This window comes from Microcebus murinus, chromosome 21 (genome assembly GCF_040939455.1).
Source record: "Microcebus murinus isolate Inina chromosome 21, M.murinus_Inina_mat1.0, whole genome shotgun sequence".
NCBI lineage: Eukaryota > Metazoa > Chordata > Mammalia > Primates > Cheirogaleidae > Microcebus > Microcebus murinus.
The window spans coordinates 40,682,086-40,705,769 of record NC_134124.1 but is presented as its reverse complement, the minus strand read 5'-3'; the positions used below and the strand labels follow the sequence as shown (position 1 = coordinate 40,705,769).

The window sequence follows — 23,684 nt, the reverse complement described above, 5'->3', positions numbered from 1 at the left end:
CTGAGATCAGGAGTCACAAAGTCAATTGCCTCCAGGATCAGTCACATAATAGATGAGTGAGACCATAGACATAAGTTGGGCACCTCTTTTTGGTGTTTTGGGATAAGTTGGAAATCCTAACATTTGTGTGTGTGAAATGTCTTAATTTTTTTTTTATTGCTGAAAACCAGAAAAATTAGGAGACTGAGGGAACCAAACAAAACACCTCTGTGACCCCACGTGGCTGGAACAGCTGACCAGGGGTGTTGTCTTGTTGTTCAGGGCCCCTGGTGTCCAACACTCCCTTGCCTGTGGCCAGCCAAGGGCAGTGGCCAGGAGCTCATGGGGCTTATAGCTCCCAGTGGGGAACCAGAGGCCAGGTGGCAGCACAAGGCAAAGCAAGGCAGATTCAGCACAGAGCCCGTGTCTTTGGGGAAGTGAAGAATATTCCTGCATGTCTAACAGCACCAAGAGTATTAACTGATGTGGAAACACACACGTGCACACCTCCCACGGTACCCTTGTGGCACCAGCCACACCATGACCACGTTGGTATGGTCAGAAAAGATCTCCGTGAAAGGCCCCGCCCCCACAGGTTTTGTTTGTAAACAAACTATAGAATACTGAGAACAATGGCTACATAATAATAATACAACAGCAAGAATAAAATCACTCATGAATTAAGTTGGAAAAGTTTCTCATCCCTGGCTTGACCCTGTCTTCCCTGTCCCTGCCCTGGGCTGTAGGAGCTTGGCCCCCAAGCCGGGTGGCCTTGAGGGCCCTCCCCAGCCCGTGCTCTGTGGCTCCCTCAGTGGGCACGGAGGGGTGCAGACAGGAGGCCTGCTGGAGTCGGGGGAGCTGCCCTCGGTGCTGCCTCGTGGTCAGTGGGCGAGGAGCTCTGTAGGAGACCATCGCTTCTCCAGGACGTGGGTGTCATTGGAGGAGGCTGAGGGCACCCACGGCATGGGCATCGCCTGTGGCACTCTATCAACCAGGGTCCAGTTGTTACAGGCCTCATTTCTGGTCTCCCAGCTCTATAAGCAAACACAAGTTTCCCTTTCTTTCCTCACACTTGAATTCCCTCCCTGCAGTCCTGTCCTTCCCGGCTTTGTCCTGCCAGATCCCCTGTTCCCATCCATTTCCCCTGAATCTCTGCCCCTCACCCCATAGCATGCACCTCCCTGAAAGCTGCCCGAGCTTTGGTGAATGTTTTCACATCCATGTGGAGTCCTCTTTTAGCCACTTCGGTACCAGCGTCGACTATAGTCGAGAGCCACAGGTGAACGCGCAGAGTGACTTTAGCCGACAGCCATGATATGAAGGTGCACAGCCAAGTGTCAACTTTAGCCGACAGCCGTGATATGACTTTTCTAATTTTTGATTTATCCAAATAAAATTGTGAACGTGTAAAAATAATGTAATGAAAATATATATGTATATGTTGCCTATTCTGATTTACATTACAAGTAAAGCTGCCTGTAAAGTAAAACAACTTTCAGTGCTTTAAAGCTTTGCTCATCACACAAGAACAAAATGGATTCATTGTCAATGCACAGCACAAACTACCGTGCGGACTGTGAGTGCCGGCTGTGGGCAAGGTGTCGCGGCTGGTGAGCGCCGTACCGAAGTGGTTAAGTGTCCGTGAACTTAGGCATTTGCTAATACGGCTATGGAGTTTTTCTAGGATCCTGGGAGACATGGTGTGTCATCTGGTCCACCTCCTTCTTGGGACAAGAGCAGCGTGTGGTTCTTGCTTAAATTTGCCGAGGGCACATGGGGTCCCATCTGGGAGTGTCTTTGTTTTTTTAATTTTTGGTAGTCATGGATCTCATTCTTGTTTAGGGTGGTTTCAAATCCTGTCCTCAAGGGATCCTCCCACCTCGGCCTCCCAGAGTGCTAGGATTACAGGCGTGAGCCACCGCGCCTGGCCTGACAGTGTCTTAGATGTAGAGAAAATGCTTTCCTTTCCTCCCATGTACCACTGAGCTTTTGTTAAAACCCTGTGGTGTAGATACCCTCATCACTGCCACCCTACGGGGAGAAAACCGAATCAGAGGGGCCTCGGGTGGTGTGGCTCAGCTCAGAGAGGTGGGGGTGGGATCTGACTGCTCCTCTGCCCTGCCAGGTCATCGCCCTCTCAGTGGGGAACAAGCCCAGCCTCACCAACCCCTTCCCTGCGGCGGAGCCTGCTGTGGTGAAGTTTGTCTGTGCCCTGCCGTCCAGGCTCACCCTTGCGCCTGTCTACACCAGCCCCCAGCTGGACCTGTCCTGTCCGCTGCTGCAGCAGAACAAGCAGGTGGTGAGTGTGGCCATGTGTGGGAGGGAGGCAAGGCTTGGGCAGGAGGACTGTGGCGGCCTTGCCCTGCAGTGCCATGTGTTGTGGTGGCTGGAGCTCTACGCTGCACCGCCTTTATCTCAACAGCCAGCCCTAAAGAGGGTGCTTTCATTCGAGCTTTACATGGGGGACCATGACTTGGAGAGGTGAGGGACTTCCCAAAGCCACATGTACTGTGACAGTGCCAGGTGGGGACAGAGTCCTCTTCCATTCCAGGTGCACGACCTCTCTCTGCTTGGTGCTTGGTGGCTTCTAAAAATCTCGCCTCTGTCTTCGTGCCTCGGGCATGTGAAGGTGGGGCTCCTCTAGGGACAAAGCGGGACCAGCAGCTGGGAGGAGTGTGACCAGCTGCAGCATCCCTTGGGGTGTGGGGGACCTGAGACCCTTTCAGAAGTGAGTGTTGGGAGGGGAAAAATTCCCTTGGGGGTCTTCATTAGGGGACCTTGAGAAAGATAGATCCCTAAAATGCATTCTGGGTACAGCATCAATTTAATCTTTTATTCTCCAAACCCAGTGGCCACCCAGGATGTGTTTGCAGAGTAAATTATCTGGGAGGAAAGATATCAGAATGGAGTTGACCGATCAGAATGACAGAGGGGAGCCACACTCCAGCCTGACCCCGAGCCTCTGAGCAGGGCACTCGGTATTTGGCTTGCTGTGGTTGGTCACCAGATGCACATGACTGATGATCCGGGGCTCAGATGGAGCTGCTGCCGGCTCAGGCGCCAGGACGTGTTGTCAGCAGACGTCCTTGGGCCTTAAAATCAGACTGGCTGAGCTCTACCTCTAAATCCTTGAGCAGGTTATTTAACATGTGACCTTGAACAAGTTGTTGAACGTTTCTGGGCCTCAGCCTGCCCATTGGTACATGGGGCTAGTGTTGTTGCCTCAGATGGCCCCTCATGGCAAGTACACTTGGCACAGTGCTGATAGCCTTTCTGGAAGAGCGTTGGTTTTACAGCCAGGGTTGCACCTGAGGGAAGGGGGCAGGGTACCTAGGATAGGCTCCTACAGTCCCTGCCCACATTCACAGCTCCCCAACTTGTGTTCACAATAAGCACAAGCCTTTTGCACGCTGAGGTGACTGTGCTGCCTGCTCTTAGGAAGGTGTGCATCTAGAATCTGCAGCGTTCTGGCATCAAGTGCTCTCTGGGGTTAAGAATGTAGAAGGACTTGGGGAAGAGTCCTCATGGTGGAGGTTGACAGTCAGGTCAGGCTGGGCCATGCTGCAGTGACAAAGTCCATCTCTTGCTCATGCTGCCTGTTCATCATGGGTCATCTCAGGAACCCTGTTTCATGTCATCGTTATCTTCTTTCCAAGATGCAAGCTGTGGAGCAGCCACCATGTTGACCGTGGCAGATGCCAGTGCAGAGAGAAAGGGAGTATGGCGTGGCAGATCATGTTCTGGCATTAAGGCTCCCACCCGGAGTTGTCACAAGTCGCTATCCCATTGTGCTGGCTAGAGCAAGTGCCATGGTCACTCCTAACTACAAGGGTCAGAGAAGAACAGTCCTTCCCACTGAACCCAGGCCTAAACAGAGAACCAGACCTATTTATGAATGATGCTAATGACCACCCTATTTCCCTACCTGAGTGTTAGTTACCGTGAGCCAGGCTCCAAAGTGACCTCATGTGACTGGCATTTAAAACAGTGTCCTAGGAGGTGGTTTCTATTGTGCTGCCCACATCACAGCTGGGCAAAGTGAGGTTTGGGGATGTTTCTAGCTTGCCTGGGCGGTCAGAGGTGGGGCTTGGGTGCAGCCCAGGCTGTGGGATCAGACACGCTTAGGCTCTGCTTTGCTTTGCTGCCCTCCCTTCCCTGCCCCAATGCCTTGTGGTCAGAGAGGGAAAGGACAGGCCCCAGGAACAATGAGGCTCGATTGGGGCCACATAGTCCTTGTGGGCCTGCTCTATGTATCGTAGGGTGGTCAGCGGTATCACTGTCCTCTACCCACTGGGCGACGGTGGCAACACCCCTCTCAGCAGTGACAGCCAGAAATACCTTTGAATGTTGCTGAAGGAGCCCCTGGTGGGGAAGGGGGTTCTCATCCCCCGTTAGTAACCGCGATCTAGACGCAGAGGCAGCTTGGGCAGGGCAGGACGGCACTTGATGGTCGGCGGTGGTGGAGGTTGGTCACTCACTCACCTCACTTCCTCAGCACCCCACGAGCCCACAGGGCAGCCGCTAGGTTCAGCGTGCACTGCGTGGTCAGCAGTGGCTGTGACCAGTCCTGGGTGTGACCAAGGCATCTCTCCTTTGCTTCTTGCAGGTTCCAGTCTCCAGCCACCATGACCCCCTGCTGGACCTGGCTGCCTATGACCAGCAGGGCCGGCGATTCGACAACTTCAGCTCTTTGAGCATCCACTGGGAGTCCAGCAGGCCACTGCTGGCCAGCATTGGGCTTGATCCACCCATGCGATTGGTGTCCCAGGACGATGGGAGCGGCCAAAAGAAGCTGCACGGTGAGCGGGGTGGCTAGCCCAATGGCCCGGGGCAGGAGGACAGAGGCTGTGAGCCCTGGCCAGACGAGATGTGTGCCAGGGCACACTGGTGCCCATCGGGAACTCAGCTTTCTGGGACTCTACTTTGTCCAGAACTAAAATGTAGGGTGCACTGTGAGCTCACTGCTCTTCTTCAGTCCTGCACAGACACTTTGTGAGGTAGCAGACAGAGAGGCTCAGGCTCCATAGCAGGGAAGTCTCCAGTGCCAGAGTGTGCAGTAGGTCTTTCCAGTTCCAGCACCTATGCTGCTTTATGCCCAGGTGCATCTGAAATCCCTGACAGCCAAAAGTTAAGTCTTTCCCCCAACTCATCTCAGCTGCTCCATGAAGCCTTGCTCAGGGCCTGTTGACTCTTACAGTACACAGTTTCCACAGGCTCAGTTATTGGTTTTCAGACTTGAAACTGCAGATCAGGAGGGAGGGGTTGCTTCAGCGGGGGCGATGGGCAGACATCCAGCATCGATTTCCCTGTTCCTGGACTCAGGTCTGCAGGCCATTTCAGTCCATGAGGCATCGGGAACCACAGCCATCACTGCCACCACGACGGGCTACCAGCAGTCCCACCTCAGCACAGCCAGCATGAAGCAGCAGGTATCTCCCAGGGCCCAGCGGTGGGCGAGGCCACGGGCAAGGCCAGGAGATCTCCTGATGCTGCCTGAACTCTGCCCACATTCCACCAGCCCTCAGTCCCCAATGTGCTCCCTGAACTGGGAGTGTGCTCACTGCCTCAGCTCTCCCCACCCCACACCCCTTCCATGTGGGCTTCTGGAGGGATCCACAAAAACTCAAACAGACCTGTCATCTCTGGGCTCCAGCATGCCCCTAGTAGCCCTCAGACCTTCAGGAGAAAGCCGTCCCCACACCCTGCCTTACGGCCCACCCAGTGTGCCCCTGCTGCCAGGAATGACCCCCTTCCTCTGACTCTCCCCCACTAGGTAACCTTCTGTCCCTCCAGTCCCAGCTAAGATGTCAGCCTCTCCGGGGAGTGTCCCTAAGCCTTGGACACAGAGTAGCCTTCTGCCCCTGATCCCAGAGCCCTTGTCTCCTGCTGTCACAGCATAGAAACACCCTCCCCCAACACACTTTGCACACTTGTTGCCACCATCTGTGCACACAGATCACCGCCCATTGGACCACCCACTCAGCCCCAGCATCTCATGGGGGCCCCGGGCAGGGGTGTTGCTAGTGGAGCCCAAATGGGTGTATCTGAGGTAGGATTGGGAAGGGTTCCCCACGAACGGTCCTGCCTGGAGGACAGCCACCGCATGGTGATGGGGTGCGTCAGTGACCTTGTGTTTTCAACAAGGCAGAGACAGCAGACCATGGCTGGAAAGGGAATGTGTGGCCTGATCCCTGGGCCCTAAGTGCTAGGATGAAGAGCTTCAGTTGTCACCTGGCTGGACAGCTGTGGAAAGGGCAGTGGGGGCAGCACTGAGGAGGCTGGCCTGGAGGGAACGGCCACTCATGGGGCTTACCTATGCCCGTCCCTGGTGGCTGGCCTCGTCCTCATGCATGCTCCCACCAGGAATCCCTTGGCCAGAGTAGGGGCCTCCTGGCTGGGCCTAGACACCCGCCAGGATCCCTCCAGGGCCTTTGCGCTCACCCTCTGTGCCCTGGACTCCCTGTCACTGGCGTGGCCCAGGCGTTTCTCAGCTTGAGGTCTGTGCTCCCTGAGAGCTCCTCTCCCTCTCCGACCCTCCTTGCCCAGGACACCCACACGGCACCCGGCACCTTCTGTCCTTCCCTCACTCTTCCGTGAGGGCAGCTGCTGCACGCCCAGGGCCTTGCACGTGCCTGGTGCCAGTGGGTGCTCAGTTAGTCCGACTGTGCGTGAGTCAGATCTGGGCCGGGTCAGGCAGTCTCCCTCGAATGACACGTGGCAGGAAGCAGAGCCACAGAGTGCCACCGAGGCAGTGAGGGCTGCCCTTGTCCTCTTGGGAGCCAGCCGTGAGGACTCTTCCACGGGACCCTCCCCCATGGCTCTGCCTGGCGAGCGGCTTTCCCGCCTGCCCAGCCCCCATCCACTCCCCCAGCACAGGATCTGCCACATGCTCCGAAGCCGGCCATCTGCTCTGGGGACCTGAGGGTCGGGGTGTGTGTGAGTGGGGCCTGGCAAGGGGGGGTGGGGCTGTCCTCTGAGCAGGACTGTTGCTCACCCAGCCTCTGTCTGGACTGGAGGAGGTGGCAACTCGCTCTGTCTTGAGTCAAGGAGGCCTGAAAGGGGACATGGCCATTCAGCTGGGCTCAGGAACACCACGGTTTTATCGGGGTGTATGTCCCAGATGGAATGAGTGGCCAGGACCTGTGGCTTCTAAGGCCAGCTCTTCCCCCGGGGTGGGCTGCAGGCAGGCATTGCCTTGGCCCCTAGTCGGCCATGGCCTCATGGATCTGACGGTGTCGGTCTTGTCCCTTCAGCACGGCCCTCTCGTGCCCATGTCGGCCTCCATAGAGCTCATCCTGGTGGAGGACGTGAGGGTGAGTCCAGGAGAGGTGACCATCTACAACCACCCTGGCATCCAGGTACGGCCCTTGCCCTGCCACAGCCCTACTGGGGTGAGACCCACCAGGAGCACCTCACCTCCGACACGCAGCCCAACCCCTCCCTGCCTCTCCCTCCTGCAGGTGGAGCTGAACGTCAGAGAAGGCTCCGGATACTTCTTCCTCAACACGAGCACTGCAGACGTCATCACGGTGGCCTACCAGGAGGCCAGGGGAGTCGCCATGGTGGGTTGGCTTTAGTTCCTCACCTGGGCCGCTGTGTGGTTAGTGGATTGACTATTGGAAAAGCTGGCACTTAGTCACACCAGCTATAACCAGCAGGGTCTTCAGAATCTCTGCTTCATTCAGCAACTTTAGTCATCACTGTGCCGCCTCTGTGAGTTTTATTCCACATCCACACACTATTCATGCCATTCGTTGCCTAATGGTTTCCTTTCAGTCACTCTTTTAGTGAAGACTAGAACATCATTTCATAAGCACCACTATGCTTTAAAAAAGTCATTTTTAGAGGATGCATCAGCTTTTTCTATTAATGTTTTTCCCATGTTTCTTTCTTGACTCTCTCCCTGTTCTTGCAAGTACTGACTTAGCTGTGCCCGTGGGGTGGAAGGTTTCAGCATTCTGTTCTTTTTCAGTTAGTTATCCTAAGATTTTATATCTTTCCCTGCTGCGATATAGGCTAGGTGATTATTTTTACACAGTTGTTTGTCCTTTAGCCCTTCTCTTTTTGTAGAGTATATGAGTTGTTTAGAGCTTTTTTTTTTTTTTTTTTTTTGAGACAGAGTCTCGCTTTGTTGCCCAGGCTAGAGTGAGTGCCGTGGCGTCAGCCTCGCTCACAGCAACCTCAAACTCCTGGGCTCGAGTGATCCTTCTGCCTCAGCCTCCCGAGTAGCTGGGACTACAGGCATGCACCACCATGCCCGGCTAATTTTTTATATATATATCAGTTGGCCAATTAATTTCTTTCTATTTTATAGTAGAGACGGGGTCTCGCTCTTGCTCAGGCTGGTTTCGAACTCCTGACCTTGAGCAATCCGCCCGCCTCGGCCTCCCAAGAGCTAGGATTACAGGCGTGAGCCACAGCGCCCGGCCTAGAGCTTTTTGTTTTTGAAAAAAACATACCAAAGCATAGGATAAAAAGAACAAAAACAAACAGAAGCCAGTGTCCCACATGTCTGCATATCTGCATGATGGATTACTAGGCAATCGTGAAAATTGAACTTACTTTAAAAGGAAGCTCTCACCACTGAATGTGTACTGAAACCACTCCCGTCAGTCATAAATGGCAAGGCTCAGCACTGACAGCCACCCAGCAGTGTCATTAAACCCCTTTATTAAAAGGGGTGGTTGCCACATGTTTGAGGAATGTCACGGTCATGTTGGCATCAAATGAGACTTCCTGCACACAGAGGGGCCTGGGCTGGGGACTCAGTCTCTCAGGCCACCTGCAGCCTGACGCCACGCCTGCTCCTGACCTTACCTTGTCCGTGCAGGTGAGTCCTCAAAGCTAGCCACAATGAGAAACAAACTTCCTAACTTCAGGGAAGGCTAAAATAAAAATTCACCTTCACAGTGACCTCGTCCCAGAGTTTCCTTTCAGAGACTCAGGCAGGCACCTTGCCCGCTGTAATGCAGTAAGTTTGCGGCATGGCTAGAAATCAGGCGTGCGTCACCGCACTCTCTGTGCAGGTCTTTCCTGTAGTTCCACATCTCTGGCCTTTGCATCCACTGACTGGCTTCCCATGGGGATCACAGATTAGCTGCCTGGAGGGGGTGGCACACATGTAAAATAAGTGAGGGGAGCAGCAGGGTGTGGGGAATGTGGCTGGAGGTGCTGTGCCACGGGGACGTGACCCTGAGCCTCAGTGTCATGGAATAAGAGGGAGTGGGGCCTACGGCGCGCCAGAGAACGCAGGCTGTATCTGAGGACAGCCGCTGTGCAGCTCTGGCTGATTTCTGTGATGATGATCATTTGTTTTTAACTCAAACCAAGATCAGAACTCTATTGTTTTTTGGGTTTTTTTTTTGAGACACAGTCTCGCTTTGTTGCCCAGGCTAGAGTGAGTGCCGTGGCGTCAGCCTAGCTCACAGCAACCTCAATCTCCTGGGTTCAAGCAATCCTACTGCCTCAGCCTCCCGAGTAGCTGGGATTACAGGCATGTGCCACCATGGCCAGCTAATTTTTTGTATATATATTAGTTGACCAATTAATTTCTTTCTATTTATAGTAGAGACGGGGTCTCGCTCTTGCTCAGGCTGGTTTCGAACTCCTGACCTCGAGCAATCCACCCGCCTCGGCCTCCCAGAGTGCTAGGATTACAGACGTGAGCCACCGCGCCCGGCCAGAACTCTATTGTTTTTAATAACACCTTTATTGAGGTGTTATTCACATACCATATAGTTCACAGGCTTTAAGGTATGATCAGTGGTTTTTAGTAGATGCTCAGAGTTGTGTAGTCATCACCACAATCAGTTTTAGAGTATTTTCATCACCTCGAAAAGAAGCCCATACACTGTAGCTGTCACCTCCTTATTACATGCACACACGACACACGTGCCCTGTCCCAGGTTTGGGCAACCTCTGATCTACTTCCTATCTCTGTAGATTGGGCTATTCTGGACATCTTGTGTAAATGGAATTATGTAACATGTAGTCTTCTGTGACTGGCTTCCTTCATTTAACATGATGTTTTCAAGTTTCACCAATGTTGTGCTATCTACCAGTATTTCATTCTTTTTATGGCCAATCGTCATTGTATAATATGTCACATTTTGATTATTCATTCATCCATTGATGGACGTTTGGGTTGTTTCCACCTTTCGACTGTTAAAAATAATGCTGCTGTGAACATTTGTGGACATGTTTGTGTGAGCATGTGCTTTCATTTCTGCTGGGCGTATGCTGAGGAGTGGAATCTCTGGAGTCTTATGGAAGCTCTGTGTTTAACTTCTTGAAGAACTGCCAGATTGTTATCGTAAGTGGCAACACCATTGTTCATTCTTGCCAGCAGTATGTGAGGGTTCCAATTTCTCCACATGCTCATTAATACTTGTTATTATCAGACCTTTTAATTGTAGCCACCCTACACTGAGACAGTAACTAGTATCTCCTTGTGGCTTTGATTTGCATCTCCCTGGTGGCTAATGACGTTGAGCGTCTTGTCATGTGCTTTTTGACCATTTGTATGTCTTCTTTACACAGATATCTATTCACATCCTTTGGCTATTTTTTGTCTTTTTATTAAGTTGTAGAAGTTCTTTATATATTCTAGATATAAGTCCTTTATGAGATGTGATTTGCAAATATTTTCTCCCATTCTGTAGGTTGTCTTTTTACTTTCTTGGTATTATCCTTTCAAGCACATAAGTTTTCAGTTTTGATGAAGTACAGCATATCTGTTTTTCCTATTCTTGTTTGTATTTTTGATATCATATCTGAGTGCATTGCAAATCTGAGGTAATGAAATTTTACCTATGTTTTCTTCTGAGAGTTTCATAATTTTAGGTCTTAACATTTCAATCTTTGATCCATTTTGAGTTAGCTTTGTTGGATGTAGGATTCTTGGTTGCCAGAGGCTTGGGGGGGGGTGTTGTTTTGAACACTTTGAATATGTCCCGCTCTATGGTTTCTGATGAGAAGTCAGCCGTTGATGGGGTTCCCTTGTAAACGCGGAGCCGTTTTTCTCCTGCTGCTTTCAAGATTTTTTTCTAGTCTTTGGTTTTAAACATTGTGTAAACTGTGATTTAGTTTGCAGAACCTCATCCAATCAAGTTCAGGATCCTCTGAAGGAATAGTTTCTTAGGAAGTGTTAGAGATTTGTCCAGACTCCAGGAGCGTTTTTCTGTTTGCATATCTCTTTCATTTATCTCATTTGGATTTCATTGGACTTTCTGGATGTCTTTCAATAAATGTGGGAAGTTCTGAGCCATTATTGCATTGAGGTTTTTCTGCTCCTTTCCCTTCCTTCTCTCTTTCTAGGTCTCCCTTTGTGCATCTGTGGGTGCCTTGGTGGGCCCACATCTCTCTGGGGCTCCGTTTTTCTCTTCTTCAGCTTGCATAATGTCTATCAGTCTGTCTTAAAGTTTGCCAGTACTTTCTTTCTCTAGTTCAAATCTACTCTTGTGCCCCTCTAGTGAATGTTTGGTTTTAGTTACTAACTTTCCAACTTAAGAATTTCTATTGGTCTCTTTTTTCTAATTTCTGCCTCTTTCCTGATATTCTCTGTCTAATATGTCCTTTGTAGCAAATCTTCCTTTACTGAGCCAGTGCTTCCTCTTTGAATGCACTGATAATGGCGGCTTGAGGACTCCGCCTGGTAGATCTGACATTTGCTTGCTCTCCCAGGCAGCTTCTGTTGCCTGCCTTCTTTCTGGCATTTGGGTCATACTTTCCTGATTCTTTTCATGTCTTGTAATTGCTTGTTGGAAACTGGGCCCTTTTAGATAGAACATTGTAGCAACTTTAAGTACTGGTCCCTCACCCCCACCTTGGCCCCAGAGCTTGTTGTTATTTGGTTGTTTACTTCTTTAGTGACTGGCCTTATTATTTTACTGAAGTCTAATATAGACACACACACACACACACACACACACACACACACACACACACACACACACACATATGCATCCCTGCCCACAGTATGCAGGGACAAAGCCTTGGTGTGCCCATAGTCAGTCACCCTGGGAGGACAGTGGCTTTTGTAGGGCTTTGTCTCTTTACCTAAGAACCCAACAGTTGGGCCCAGTAATTGAGGCTGATCGCTCTGTCATCTTCACTGATGCCCTGAGGCACAAATGATTGCACAACCTAGTCCAGTCAGCTCAGGATCCTTTGAAGGGATGGTTCCCAAAGAAGGTGTTTGAGGTTTGTTTTGACCTCAGGAGGGCTCTTCCAAATTGTCTGTTTTTCCATTTCTGCCTGGAAAACTTGCCAGCCTCTGGCGTACCCTGTGTCCCAGACTATTCAGCCCTCCGGGTGCCTTCCAGTGCAACCATGCTGGTTTTGGTGGTGCTTTCGTGCTGGAACTTCTCCAGACTCAGTTGCAAATGAAGTGAGTTCCTTGTGGAGGGAGTCACAGCTTTCTGTTTGATGACTGCTTCCTTCCCAGGCCAAAACTTTGAGCCAGAACTATGGCACTGGGGCGGGGTAACGGTGTGCTTCTCTCTGAATGACACCTGCACTGTGGGAGCTGAGTACTTGGTGAATGGGGACAGCAGCCCCAGTGTCCCCAGCCGGCTGCCCCTCGCACGGAGCCCCAAACTACCAGCCAGGTATTCTCACTGGTGCGACGCCCGAGGTAGTGCCTCCATCCCATGAGTGGGGCTGGGAGGAGGAAGGAGGGAGCCCCCAGCTCTCAGCCACACTTGCTGGGACTTAGCCTCAGGAGCAGGTAGCTGGGGCAGGATGAGGAAATCTGACACCCTGCCTCTCCTGGGAAGGTAATCCCCAGGTTGGGAGCTGGGCAGTGCGGAAGCCTGTGATCCTGGACGTGCCAGTCTGGAGTGGAGTCCTCCTCACTGAGCTGAGAGGCTACAGGGAGCCTGCGGGTCTCATTTCAGATACCACAGACACTTGTAGTTCCTCTCTGGTTTTAGTAAATTTTCTTGAGTAAATGTTTCTTCATTCATTGTATGCTCTTAAAATCATTGCAGAGATTTTAAATGGCTGTGTGTGTTTTTCATAATTTCCACCGGTTCTGTTGGGGCAGGGGTGTGAATCCGTGGACCCGCTTACACTGTCTTGCCGGAATTCGAACCTCTAGCTGAGACTTGATGTGTAGGGATGTGGCCTTGTAAGATAAGAGCCTGAAAATAGAAATCTCTGTTTTTGTGTGAAATTCTCCCCTTTTTAAAACTTTCAGTTAATTCGGGCTTCTTTCTGTTTTGTTTAACTTTCCCCAGTGTTCAGCCACAGTCCCCATCCTGTGGCGAGGCGGCTGTCTCCCAGCGCTGTCCCTCGGTGGCGGGGGGGGGGGGGGGGAGCGACACCCCTGTCCTATCCTCTGAGGCACCCTCAGCTGGCAGGACTCTGGGCCTTGTGAGGTGGAGGGCACCCGAGGGAGCAGGGAGCCTGACACCTTGGGGGCGCTCACCTGGGCTTGCTCATTGCTTCACAAAAGACTCGCTCCCCGTGTGAGTGGGCATCTGTGTCAAGCCCTGCATCCTGGAATGAAGACCTGACATCTTAAGTAATTCTGGCTTCTTGGCATGTGCCAGTTTTGCTTTACTTCTAGAGATTAAAAGTGACTTCCTAGGTATGAAGAAGCAGGCAGTTCCAAGTTAGAAAACACAGGCCCAGTGTCAGTGACACTTGGGCATCTTGTCGTGCACGTTTACCTGGCACCCAGTGTTTTGAGTAAGCCCTGAGGGTGGGCCTGTGGTGAGAGAGACCTTCTACCCAAGGCCAAATGCTCCTAGGAGTCAGCAGTGGACTCGCTGCCTCTGCAGGTAGTGACCACCCTGTCTCTGAGGTATTCAAGCAGAAGGTTGGGATATTTATCTGAAAGACTCAAGATGGAATTTCTGCGTCAGAGTCAAGTTTCCCCAGGATACCGTTGAGCCCTGTTCAATCCTAGAATGCTGTGATTCTAGGGTTGCCTCACTGCAGTTCTGGGTTACCGATGGTCACCACACAGCAACAGCATTCTCTCTCTGGGCTGTGGCCCCGGTCTGCCTACGTCTCGTCCCTTACGGGGCTCTTGTTTGCATGATGGAATGCCCCATTGCTGGCAGGACCCCAGGACAGGCCTGGCTCTATGGCAAGCAGCATCCCCTGTGGCAGGCTCCCTGAGAATTGCTTTTTCCCCAGAAATTTCTGTGGAGGCACCCCAACCAACCCCTGGGGTTTCCACTTCCCCTTCATGTCTGGCTTGTGCCAGAGACTGTCGTGACTCCAAGTGGAAATTGGGCCCTGGCTCCTTTGACGTCTTCCCTGACCTGTGGGGGCTTTTCTGTGCGGTGCTGGCATTGTGTGACAGGTCGGTCCTGGCAGCTCCTAGCAGGCGGTTGCTTCTGAAGGAAGTCTGCACGTTGCTTTGGGATTTTCTAGCTGCTGATTAGCCGAATTCTCATTTTCCTGAATCACAGAGATAGGAAAGCCCATAATGCTTTCTTCAATTAGCTTATAGAATATATTTATTTCTTTCCTATGGATCCACATTTGGGATGCAAGAAAGGCCCATGGATGTGTGTCAGCTCCCTAGGAGGGTTTTAGACCCACACAAGGCACTGCGGGCTGTGCAGAGCTGTGGTGAGTTCTGCTCACCCAGCCCCAAAATGCTCTGGAGGGGCCTTTATTTCGTTTTCGGCTAGCTTGCACATGGGAGTTTTTACCTGATTTAAACTCAGAGTTGGTTTCTTCTCAGCAGTTCTTTACATTTCAAAATAAGTCCTCCGAGTGGCCCCCACGTGCTCATGGGAGCAGGGAGGAGGCTGCTGTGCGCAGAGCGCGTCGCTGGGCGCTGGAGAGTGAGTGTGAGCGCAGCGGGCAGGCCCTGCTCTCGGGAGCCACGCTGTGTCTGCCTCCGGCCCGAGGAGAGGAGTGCCGCAGGTCGTGGGCAGTGTGCCCCGAAGAGGAGGCGTGTCCGGAGGGATGAGGGGGGCGGTGACGGCTGTAGGGCTTGAGGTCAGGTGTGTCCTCTTTCTTTCTTTCTTTTTTTTTTTTTTTGAGACAGAGTCTCGCTTGTTGCCCAGGCTAGAGTGAGTGCCGTGGCGTCAGCCTAGCTCACAGCAACCTCAAACTCCTGGGCTTGAGTGATCCTTCTGCCTCAGCCTCCCGGGTAGCTGGGACTACAGGCATGCGCCACCATGCCTGGCTAATTTTTTTTTTTATATATATATCAGTTGGCCAATTAATTTCTTTCTGTTTATAGTAGAGACGGGGTCTCGCTCTTGCTTAGGCTGGTTTCGAACTCCTGACCTTGAGCAATCCGCCCGCCTCGGCCTCCCAGAGAGCTAGGATTACAGGCGTGAGCCACCGCGCCCGGCGTGGTGTGTCCTCTTTCCCTGAGACTGACCTGTGGATGGTGGGTCACATCCTGAGCCTTCACCTGTGAGAAGATCACAGGGCTGGCTGGGGGCCCTGCAGGAAGTTTCCTCTAGTGCTCATGCCACCACCCTCTCAGTACTTGGACCTTCCTGTGAGCTTGGGTCATCCCCTGAGGCTGTGAGGGAAGGTCACTGAGGGCACACCCCGCGCTCGTGCATGGCTAGGCCTGGCGCACCACGGGGCATCGATGGGCACGCCGCAGGAGGCGGGAGCTTATGTCTCAGTGACGGTCAGAAATATTTATAGGATCCTTACTCCTCCACACTCACCACCTGTCAGGGGTGAGTCTGAAGTGTGATGTGGCCCCAGGAAGCAGGGAGACAAGATGACGCAGCAGAACCTCGGGGCCCGGCAAGCGTCGGTGGACGTCTCCTTTGCAGTCCCCACGTGAGCAGAGCTGCCTCTGGCTCCACTCACAGTGTCTTAACGAGCAGTAATGTACTTGTCATCTCCGAATCGATGACAAGGCTTCCCCTCGGCTCAGTGTGTACTGACATTCTCAGGTGGCACCTGCAACACTTAGAAATTTGAGTCTGTTCCGGGCACGCATTGCTCCCACCTCCTTTCCCCACAGCGCTGTCCTGCACGTCCGTCAGGAAGCGGTGGGGTGTGAGGTGCACGTCAGCCTGGAGCCAGAGTGGGTGGGGGTCCCTGCCTCGCTGCTAATAAGTGGCCAGCCCTGCCACCCCCGCCAGCACCACTGTGGGGCAAAGTGAGCTGCTACGCGCCAGCCGGCGGGCAGGCCAGCCACGAGGCTCTGCAGATGGTGGCTTGACGCTGTCACCACTGCTGTCACTTAGAAGGCAACTGGATGTCCATCCCCTGGGAAATGGAGTGGAAGAGGAACTGATTTCCTCACCACCATTTTATGTCTTTGTTTAAAATGTGCAAAATGGTCCTTTTGAAGGAGAGGAACAACAGTAAAAGATAGAAAAACGCCCTGCCCTGCTTTGCCCTGCGTGGGCCCCTCGGCAGAGGGTGCACCATGTAATTTCTTCACGTCGTGAAGGGCGTGCTAGCTCCTGACAGCAGTGGCTTTTGCAGAAGTGTCAGGTCAGAGCCTCTAATTGTGTTCTTAGAAAAGCCTCTCATTTTTCTCTGTGATTTTTCAATTTGTGGGAAATGTAATAAACCAGAGTGAATTGGTCCTGGCAAAACCAGAGACCTGGTAGCCCCCAGACCCCATCCCTCAGCCCGTGTTTGACACCAGGCTCTCATGGTGATGGCTGAGACTACATAGGCCCTGCCTGCAGTTCCATGCTGGCCAAGAGAGGCATCAAGCCCTGTCCCCTGGGCGGTGGAGGGCATCCAACGAGGACCCTAAACTGGAAGTTAGGGTACCTGGTTCCATCCCCACTCTGCTCCTTCTGAGCTGAATTCCTATGTCGTTATCTCAGCCTCAGTTTCCCCACCTGTACATTGGAAGGGTTGGAGCAGAATCAGCAATGAGGGTATATGAGGTTTGCACGCATTTTTCAGAATTTCCAAATTTTAACAAAGCTGGTTTCATTCTCCGTGTAGCCAAGCAGACAAATGCACCAGGTTCCTTGAGAGCGGTGGCCCTGGATCTAACTGTGACACATTCATGGGGGCTATCTGGCCAGACACTAGGCTCAGTCCCGAGGCTTCTGTAGGGCTGCGGACAGCCCGGTGGGGAAGGGTGCACTGAGCGGTGGTCCACATGGACTGCCCCAGTGGTGCCAGCCAGGGAGGAGAGCACAGATGATCAGGGAGACCTTCCTGGGGGAGGGTGCTGGGACTGGGGCCTGAGGGGTGAGTTGAAGGCGGTGGCTGAAGGCTGGGGAAGAAGAGTCCCAAGTCTTTAGGGTGGACTGGGAGGGCCTGAGGCAGGCAGGCGGGCACTGGCTGGCTTTGAGGATGAGAGAGGCCAATGTGGCTGGAGCCTAAAGGTGGTGGGAGGTGTGGTGTGCGGGGAGACTGCAGTAGAGGCAGGGACCAGGCCAGGCCAGGGTTTATAGGGTATGCAAAGGGTTTGGGCTCATTCTCAGAGTCCTGGGCATCCATAGAAGGATTTGAACCTGGGTGTGATGTGATCACATTTGGATGCCTCCTTTGGGTCAGAAACCTGTTGTTTTTCTTTTTAATAGATTATTGATATTAAAATTCTAGCTTTCGTGGGGGGGAAGAAAAAAAATTCTAGCTTTGTAGACACTGAAGTGCTTGCTGTAAACACAACCCGTGAAAACGAGACCCTAAACTGCAAGCAACACAGCCAGGCTGAGATGGAGGCGGGAGGCAGCCTGCAGGGCTCACCCCATGCCCGGATTCACAGCCTACCCAGGTGGCACACACCTGAGCAGTGTGACAAGTACACCAAGTGCACTGTAAACAGACAGGCGTCACATGTGTGAACACCCATCACCTGCAGCAGGAGAGGGTGGTGATAATGCGGTTTGTTAGGGGAGAGATTCTTTTGAAGGTGGATCCTTGAAAGTGGGTGGAGAGAAAAGAAGGATTAAAAGAGGGTGTCTTTGCAGTGGAAAGCCTAGAAAACACTGGCTCAGGAGTGTTCATTCATTCCCAACTTCTCGGGAGGTCGCTACTTCACACAAAGGGAGGGCTGTAGAGATGAACGAGATGCAGAGAGCTTGCCTCGGGGTGACCTCTGCGGTCTGCTCCCAGTTTCCATGATTCTGTGGGTTCCGTGGGGACTTCTAAGGGAGAGCTGCTGTTGAAGCCTGCCTCATGTTCTGCCGGCCCTGACTTGGGGTCACAGAAGACCCACAGGGTGCTCTATCACCAGGGCTGCAGCAGTGGGCGGCCAGCGCAGGATGTGGCTTCCTGGGTTTGAATCCTCACTCCACCTCCCAGTGACTGTGTCCCCCGAGGCTGCCGACTGCCCCTCCGAACAGCTTCCATCTTCTTTGCAGAGTGTGCAGGTTGAGGCGACTGTCCTCCACAACCCGTCCTGCACTAGCGCTTTGCATGCCGAGCCCACCCCTGGCTGGCAGTGGGGTTCATGAGGAAAGGTGGACAGGGCACTGTTTGGGTTAGGACTTCCCTTGTCCATACTTCACATGTTGGCCCGGTGGGGCCCGGCCAGTGTCCATGGGGTGACAGTTTGCTGCTGAGGGTGAGGAGCCACGCAAGGTCCTGGAAGCAGAGTTGGGGCCCTGCAGCCCACGTGACCCAGGCCCTCTGACCTTGCAGGTTCACCCTTTGCTCCCGGGCACAGCGACCGTCATGATCCACGACTTGTGCCTCACCTTCCCAGCCCCAGCAAAGGCCATGGTTTACGTCTCAGACATTCAGGAGCTGTACGTCCGCGTGGTTGACAAGGTCAGTGGAAGCTCCGTGACTCGGGCCCTCTGCAGAGTCCTAGATTCTAGGAGAATGATGTGGCTGCGGGAGATGGCTTCCTCATCACCTGTGGCTTTTCTCCTGGTGTTTGTGTCCTTCTACCATGTGGGCTCACAGCGTGGTCTCTTACCTCCTTCCTCCCATGCGCATGTGCAGAGTGACCACTGGTGATGCATTTCTTCATCCCACTTGACATTTCTCCCTGAGTCTGGGCAGTAAATCCTGCTTGAAGTTGTCCCTAGATTAGCCTTGACTTGGGACTCCCTGTCCTCTGGCTTGGGTAGCTTACTAACCAGCCAGGCACACACCTTGCTGAGCATGAATTTTCTCTCCAGAATACATGGTTTAGATTCTCTGGAGTTTCAGCGGCAAATGAGTAAACTCACTAATGCCAAGTGCCATTGCAAAAATGAATCAATGATAGATCTAGGTTTTTCTTTCATATAAATAGGAAATTTTTATTTCTCTAAATATCCAAGGGAACTGAAACTAGGCTTCCCGAGGGTTGCTGTTAAGTCCCTGTTTTCCTGAATGGAAAGAAGGTTAGTAATTGGAAGGGAAATATTCAGACTATCTAAAATGCTGACATTCTCAGCCCCGGCCTCAGATGGGTCCCTCTAACCTTATTTCCACCTCTGATTTACTGACTAGATTTCTTTTTCCTCACTAAGTATTCCTGACTCTCATTTCTTAAAGTTCTAACTGTATTGTACATGCCCAGGTAGGAGCTGTTCAGTCAGTGCACATTTATTGAACTCCTGCTGTTTACCTGCTCCTGTTCTAAACTGTGCCTCATCTCCCTGACAAGGTTGTTAGTTCTTTAACCTTTTGTACTCGCTTGGTTTTTTCTCAATTCCTTTATTCTACTCGGGATTTAATTTTTTAAATACCCCAGATTTTACAAAAACTGGAGTTTCTTTGCATACAAACTTATTTATTTGGATTTTTAATATTTCAAATTATTGATACATTCAAAGAGTAATTTTAATCTGTATAATTTTTCATGGTGTGAGCTGCTACCAATGCTAACCGTGTCGAGTCACACTTGACATCCGAGTGCAAAGGGTTAAGAGTAGGGAGTGGGATTTATGCTGCTAGGAGTCCCCAACCCCCTAGTATACAGTGAGCACTTAATTTTCATTTGTTTATGAGCTCGTAGTCCATAGTCACAGAGTGGTGGGTTTGAGGCTGGTGGTGCTATCTCAGGAAGTGCAGGGGACTAGAGGTTGTGGGATTGGTCTCCAGAGGCCCCTCTGAGCCTCACCCCCACTGTGTAGGTGGAGATTGGGAAGACAGTGAAGGCACACATCCGCGTGCTGGACTTCTACAAGAAGCCTTTCCTGGCCAAATACTTCCCGTTCATGGACCTGAAGCTCCAAGCAGCCTCCCAGATTGTCACGTTGGTGTGAGTCCGTCCAGGGTCGGAGGAGGGCGTCTTGGGGATAGCCGTAGTCCCAGCCGCAGCCTCTCCCACAGGTCTGTCTTGGCGGAGAAGTCCCAGCCCCTCTGTCTGTTTCAGGGCCCTCGATGAAGCCCTCGACAGCTACACCGCCACGTTCCTCGTCCACGGCGTGGCCATTGGCCAGACCAGTCTGACCGCAAGTGTAACTGATAAAGCCCGCCAGAGAATCAGCTCAGCCCCACAACAGATCGAAGTAAAACCATTCCTTCTTACACCACTGGGGTGTGGGGAGGGGTGTCTTTATTGTGAGAGGCTGGGAGTTTAGCAGCAGTCCGAGAGCGCACTGAGGCTGCTGTTGACACCTGCGCCCTGGGAGGCGGCTGCCAGTCCAGGGGGCCAGGAGGCAGCACAGTTAGCCCCGGGGATGGCAGGGGACTGGGAGACTTGTCTTCCCTCCATGATGTGGGGGTCGTGTGGCTCAGAGAGGGGCGTGCCTCATCATGTGACAAGGGGGCAAGCAGGAACTATTCCCGGAAAGCAGTGACTAGATGGGGCTTCAGTCGGCTCTGGGCTTCCGCCGTGGGTCTGAGCCTCAGAACCAGCACTTAGAGGGCAGGGCCGCCTGTCCCGGGCGCGGGAAACTCCCGGGCAGACAGTGCCCAGACGCAGGGCGCTCTGAGGTCCCTGCGCCATCTCAGAGTGTGCTGTGGGGCTGTCCCATGGTATTGGGTTAGGGCCGGAGCCCCACAGCAGCTGGAGGCCACCAAGACTCAGCGCACGTCTGTCCAGCAGCAGCAGCAGTGGGCTGGCCCTGACTGCTTCCTCCCTGGGCCTGGGCCGTGCAGGGGCCGGTGAACTCCGTTAATCCATGTTCCAGCGCTGGTGGATGTAGCTTGTGCCTCCAGATGGATGTGCGCCTCTCTTCTCCTGGTGATGAGGAATTCATTGCTGCCTATAAATAGCACAGCCCTATTGAGACCAATCCTCCCACACAAAGCAGCATCTTGGCCGACTCACGCATTCACTCACCTACAAGCGCTTCTAAGCTCCTGCTGAATGGGGACTTGCAAGGCACTGCTGGGGAGTGGGTGGGGCTTTGCCGCTCTCCAGAGGCTGGGGCCCTAGCATCCCTGGTCTCTGCTTGGGCTTGTCCTCGCCCCTGGAGCCCCTTGTTTCTCATCTGACAAACTTTGAGGGTACTGAGGTAGAGAGCTACTCTAAGGCATTCTTTCAGTAGAAATTAGGAGCAATTTCATGAAAGAAGCAACCCAGGAGCCAGGGAACCCTGATGCCAGTGGATGGCAAGCTTCCTGGAGGACTGGTGAGAACACAGAGCGCAGGCCCACCTCTGGCTCTGCGGGCCTAGGGTGGGCCGGAGGACGTGCATTTCTGACTCGTCCTCAGGCAGCGCTGCTGCTGCCAGTCAGGAACCACAGCTGAGAACTGCTGCTCAAAGGGATGACTCATGGGTAAAAGCCCCTATTTCCATGGGGTTTAGCGTCTGGTGAAATGAAGTGCAGTTACGGACAGAAGACACTCCGGAGAACTGCAGAGGCTCGGCCAGTGGGGTGGGACACAGGCTCACCAGTCACTCTTCACAGAAGAGTGATGTTTATATGCCATATTTTCCTCTCGTGAAAAATGTGAAGTGCGAATTATGTTTGGCCAGCGTGAACTTGGAGCACAATAGTCCTTTCTATCTTGTGTCTCCTGTCCAGGTCTTTCCCCCGTTCAGATTGATGCCCAGGAAGGTGACGCTGCTTATCGGGGCCACGATGCAGGTGAGGGCCGAGAGGCCACACGTCCTTTCCCATCACTGGCCTGGGCCAGGCCCCAGCAAGACCACTGCCTGCCACCCTGGCTCCAGGTGTCCCGCTTTGATGGTCTCTGTCCTGGCATGGCACCACGCAAGCTGAGGTGGAAGCCCCTGGCACTGGTGCCCTCGCTGTCCTAGGGAGGCGCAGGCTGCCTGGCCCAGCAGGCACAGACACGCCTCTGCTTCTCCTCCCTCAGGTCACCTCCGAGGGCGGCCCCCAGCCTCAGTCCAACATCCTTTTCTCCGTCAGCAACGAGAGCGCTGCGCTGGTGAGCAGCACCGGGCTGGTGCGGGGGCTGGCCGTTGGCAACGCCACCGTGTCTGGGCTCGTGCAGGCCGTGGATGTGGAGACCGGCAAGGTGGTCACCGTCTCTCAGGTGACAGATGCGCTGCTGGAAGCTGGTGCTAGCTGAGTGCCCCCCTGGCGGGGGCCTTGGTGGTGGGCACACTGCTGCCCAGGGCAGCTAGAGTCCCTGTGGCCGGCTGTGACTAGGATGAAGCCCTCTTGCCTGGGTTTGGGTTCTGCCTCCCAAGGATCCTGGTTCTGCCCTCCAAGGGTCCTGGTTCTGCCCTCTGGGTCTGCAGGCCCTGCCTGGTGCTCCTGTCGGGACAGCCCTGTGGGAGCACCCGGACTCCTGGGGCTGCTCTTCTCCAGGCCGGTCTGCCAGCCCTTCCAGCTGCTCCTAGGGGACGCAATCTCCAGCCCCCATCCAGGGACATTCAGGGTATAGTGATGGCAGACACTGCTCTGAACACTTTATATTCATCTCCTTTAGTCGTCTTGGCTCCGTTGTGCACTTTCCTGCTATCCCTGTTTGCAAGTGAGGAGCCTAAGGTATTAGCCGGTGGCCTGTGGCCACCATGTGGCATTCTGAGACTTGGCCAGAGCCCAGAGCTCTCAGTCCTTTTGTTGGTTCATTTGAACCAGTGCTTAAGGATGTGCTGATGGAAGAGGATGGGGTGTGGTTGGCTGCGATGCACATTTGGGTTGCAGCGTGTCTCCAGAAGTGTGCTCTGTGAGGGCGGATCTTTGAAACAAGTAGTACTGCAGACCAGTATTTGTATTTCCAGGAGAGAAAGAGAACCCGAGTCGCCCACTGGCATCTTTTGCTCTGTCAGGGGTTTAGTTCTCTTTGTGGAGTGGGGGCTTTCTATCTGCTTTTTTTGGTTGGTAGTGGAGTGGCAGGCTGAGTCAGGGGAATCTTCTCCCTGGGAGGGCCTCCCTGCCCCTGCAGAGGGACAACTTCAAGCAGGTGAAAGTATCTGGAGAGTCTAACAACTTTCCTTCCTTCCTTCCTTCTAGGAGGGTCCGCTTTGATCCTCTAGAAAGGAGGTGGGAGATCATTTCCACCCCTGACAAGGCTCAGGGCTACAGTGAGGACCTTTGGAGGCTCCCTTTCCCACAGTGACTGCAGAAGCACCACAGGGAGGGCTGCTCTGGGACCCCCACCCCCCAGCTAGGCCAGAAACCTGGTCTGTAAGCAGAGCGTTCTGTCCTACTATGTGACTGTGGACAAGTCTCAACTTCAGCACTCGGCCATCCTGTGCCTCCTCCAGAATTAGGCCCCGGGAGCATTCCCCGTGCTGCTGTTATCTCAGAGCTTCTGAACACAGCGCCAGGAGGCTGGAGAGCATCCGCCCTGGTGGGCCTGAGACAGTCTTTGTTCTCCTAGGCTGACTTTGATCCTACATGGAGTTGATCCATTTACTTCTTTTTCCGGCAGGTTTAGTGCTTGCCTCCAAGTATTCCGTTAAACCACACAGTCTTTCTGAGTCACAAAG

The 23,684-nt window shown here is 53.1% G+C and overlaps 1 protein-coding gene across 4 annotated transcripts in view; it reads left to right on the top strand.

Moving 5' to 3' along the window:
* Nucleotides 1-23,684, top strand: part of NUP210 (nucleoporin 210) — a 111,291-nt gene that overhangs the window by 65,992 nt on the left and 21,615 nt on the right. For all 4 annotated transcript variants that reach the window (XM_075996357.1, XM_075996356.1, XM_075996359.1 and 1 more), the window contains 10 exons: nt 2,105-2,278; nt 4,586-4,778; nt 5,302-5,408; nt 7,233-7,337; nt 7,440-7,541; nt 18,535-18,663; nt 19,962-20,089; nt 20,204-20,339; nt 21,805-21,867; nt 22,100-22,279. In XM_075996357.1, coding sequence (XP_075852472.1) covers nt 2,105-2,278; nt 4,586-4,778; nt 5,302-5,408; nt 7,233-7,337; nt 7,440-7,541; nt 18,535-18,663; nt 19,962-20,089; nt 20,204-20,339; nt 21,805-21,867; nt 22,100-22,279 — 1,317 coding nt within the window. The remainder of the gene's footprint in view (nt 1-2,104; nt 2,279-4,585; nt 4,779-5,301; nt 5,409-7,232; nt 7,338-7,439; nt 7,542-18,534; nt 18,664-19,961; nt 20,090-20,203; nt 20,340-21,804; nt 21,868-22,099; nt 22,280-23,684) is intronic.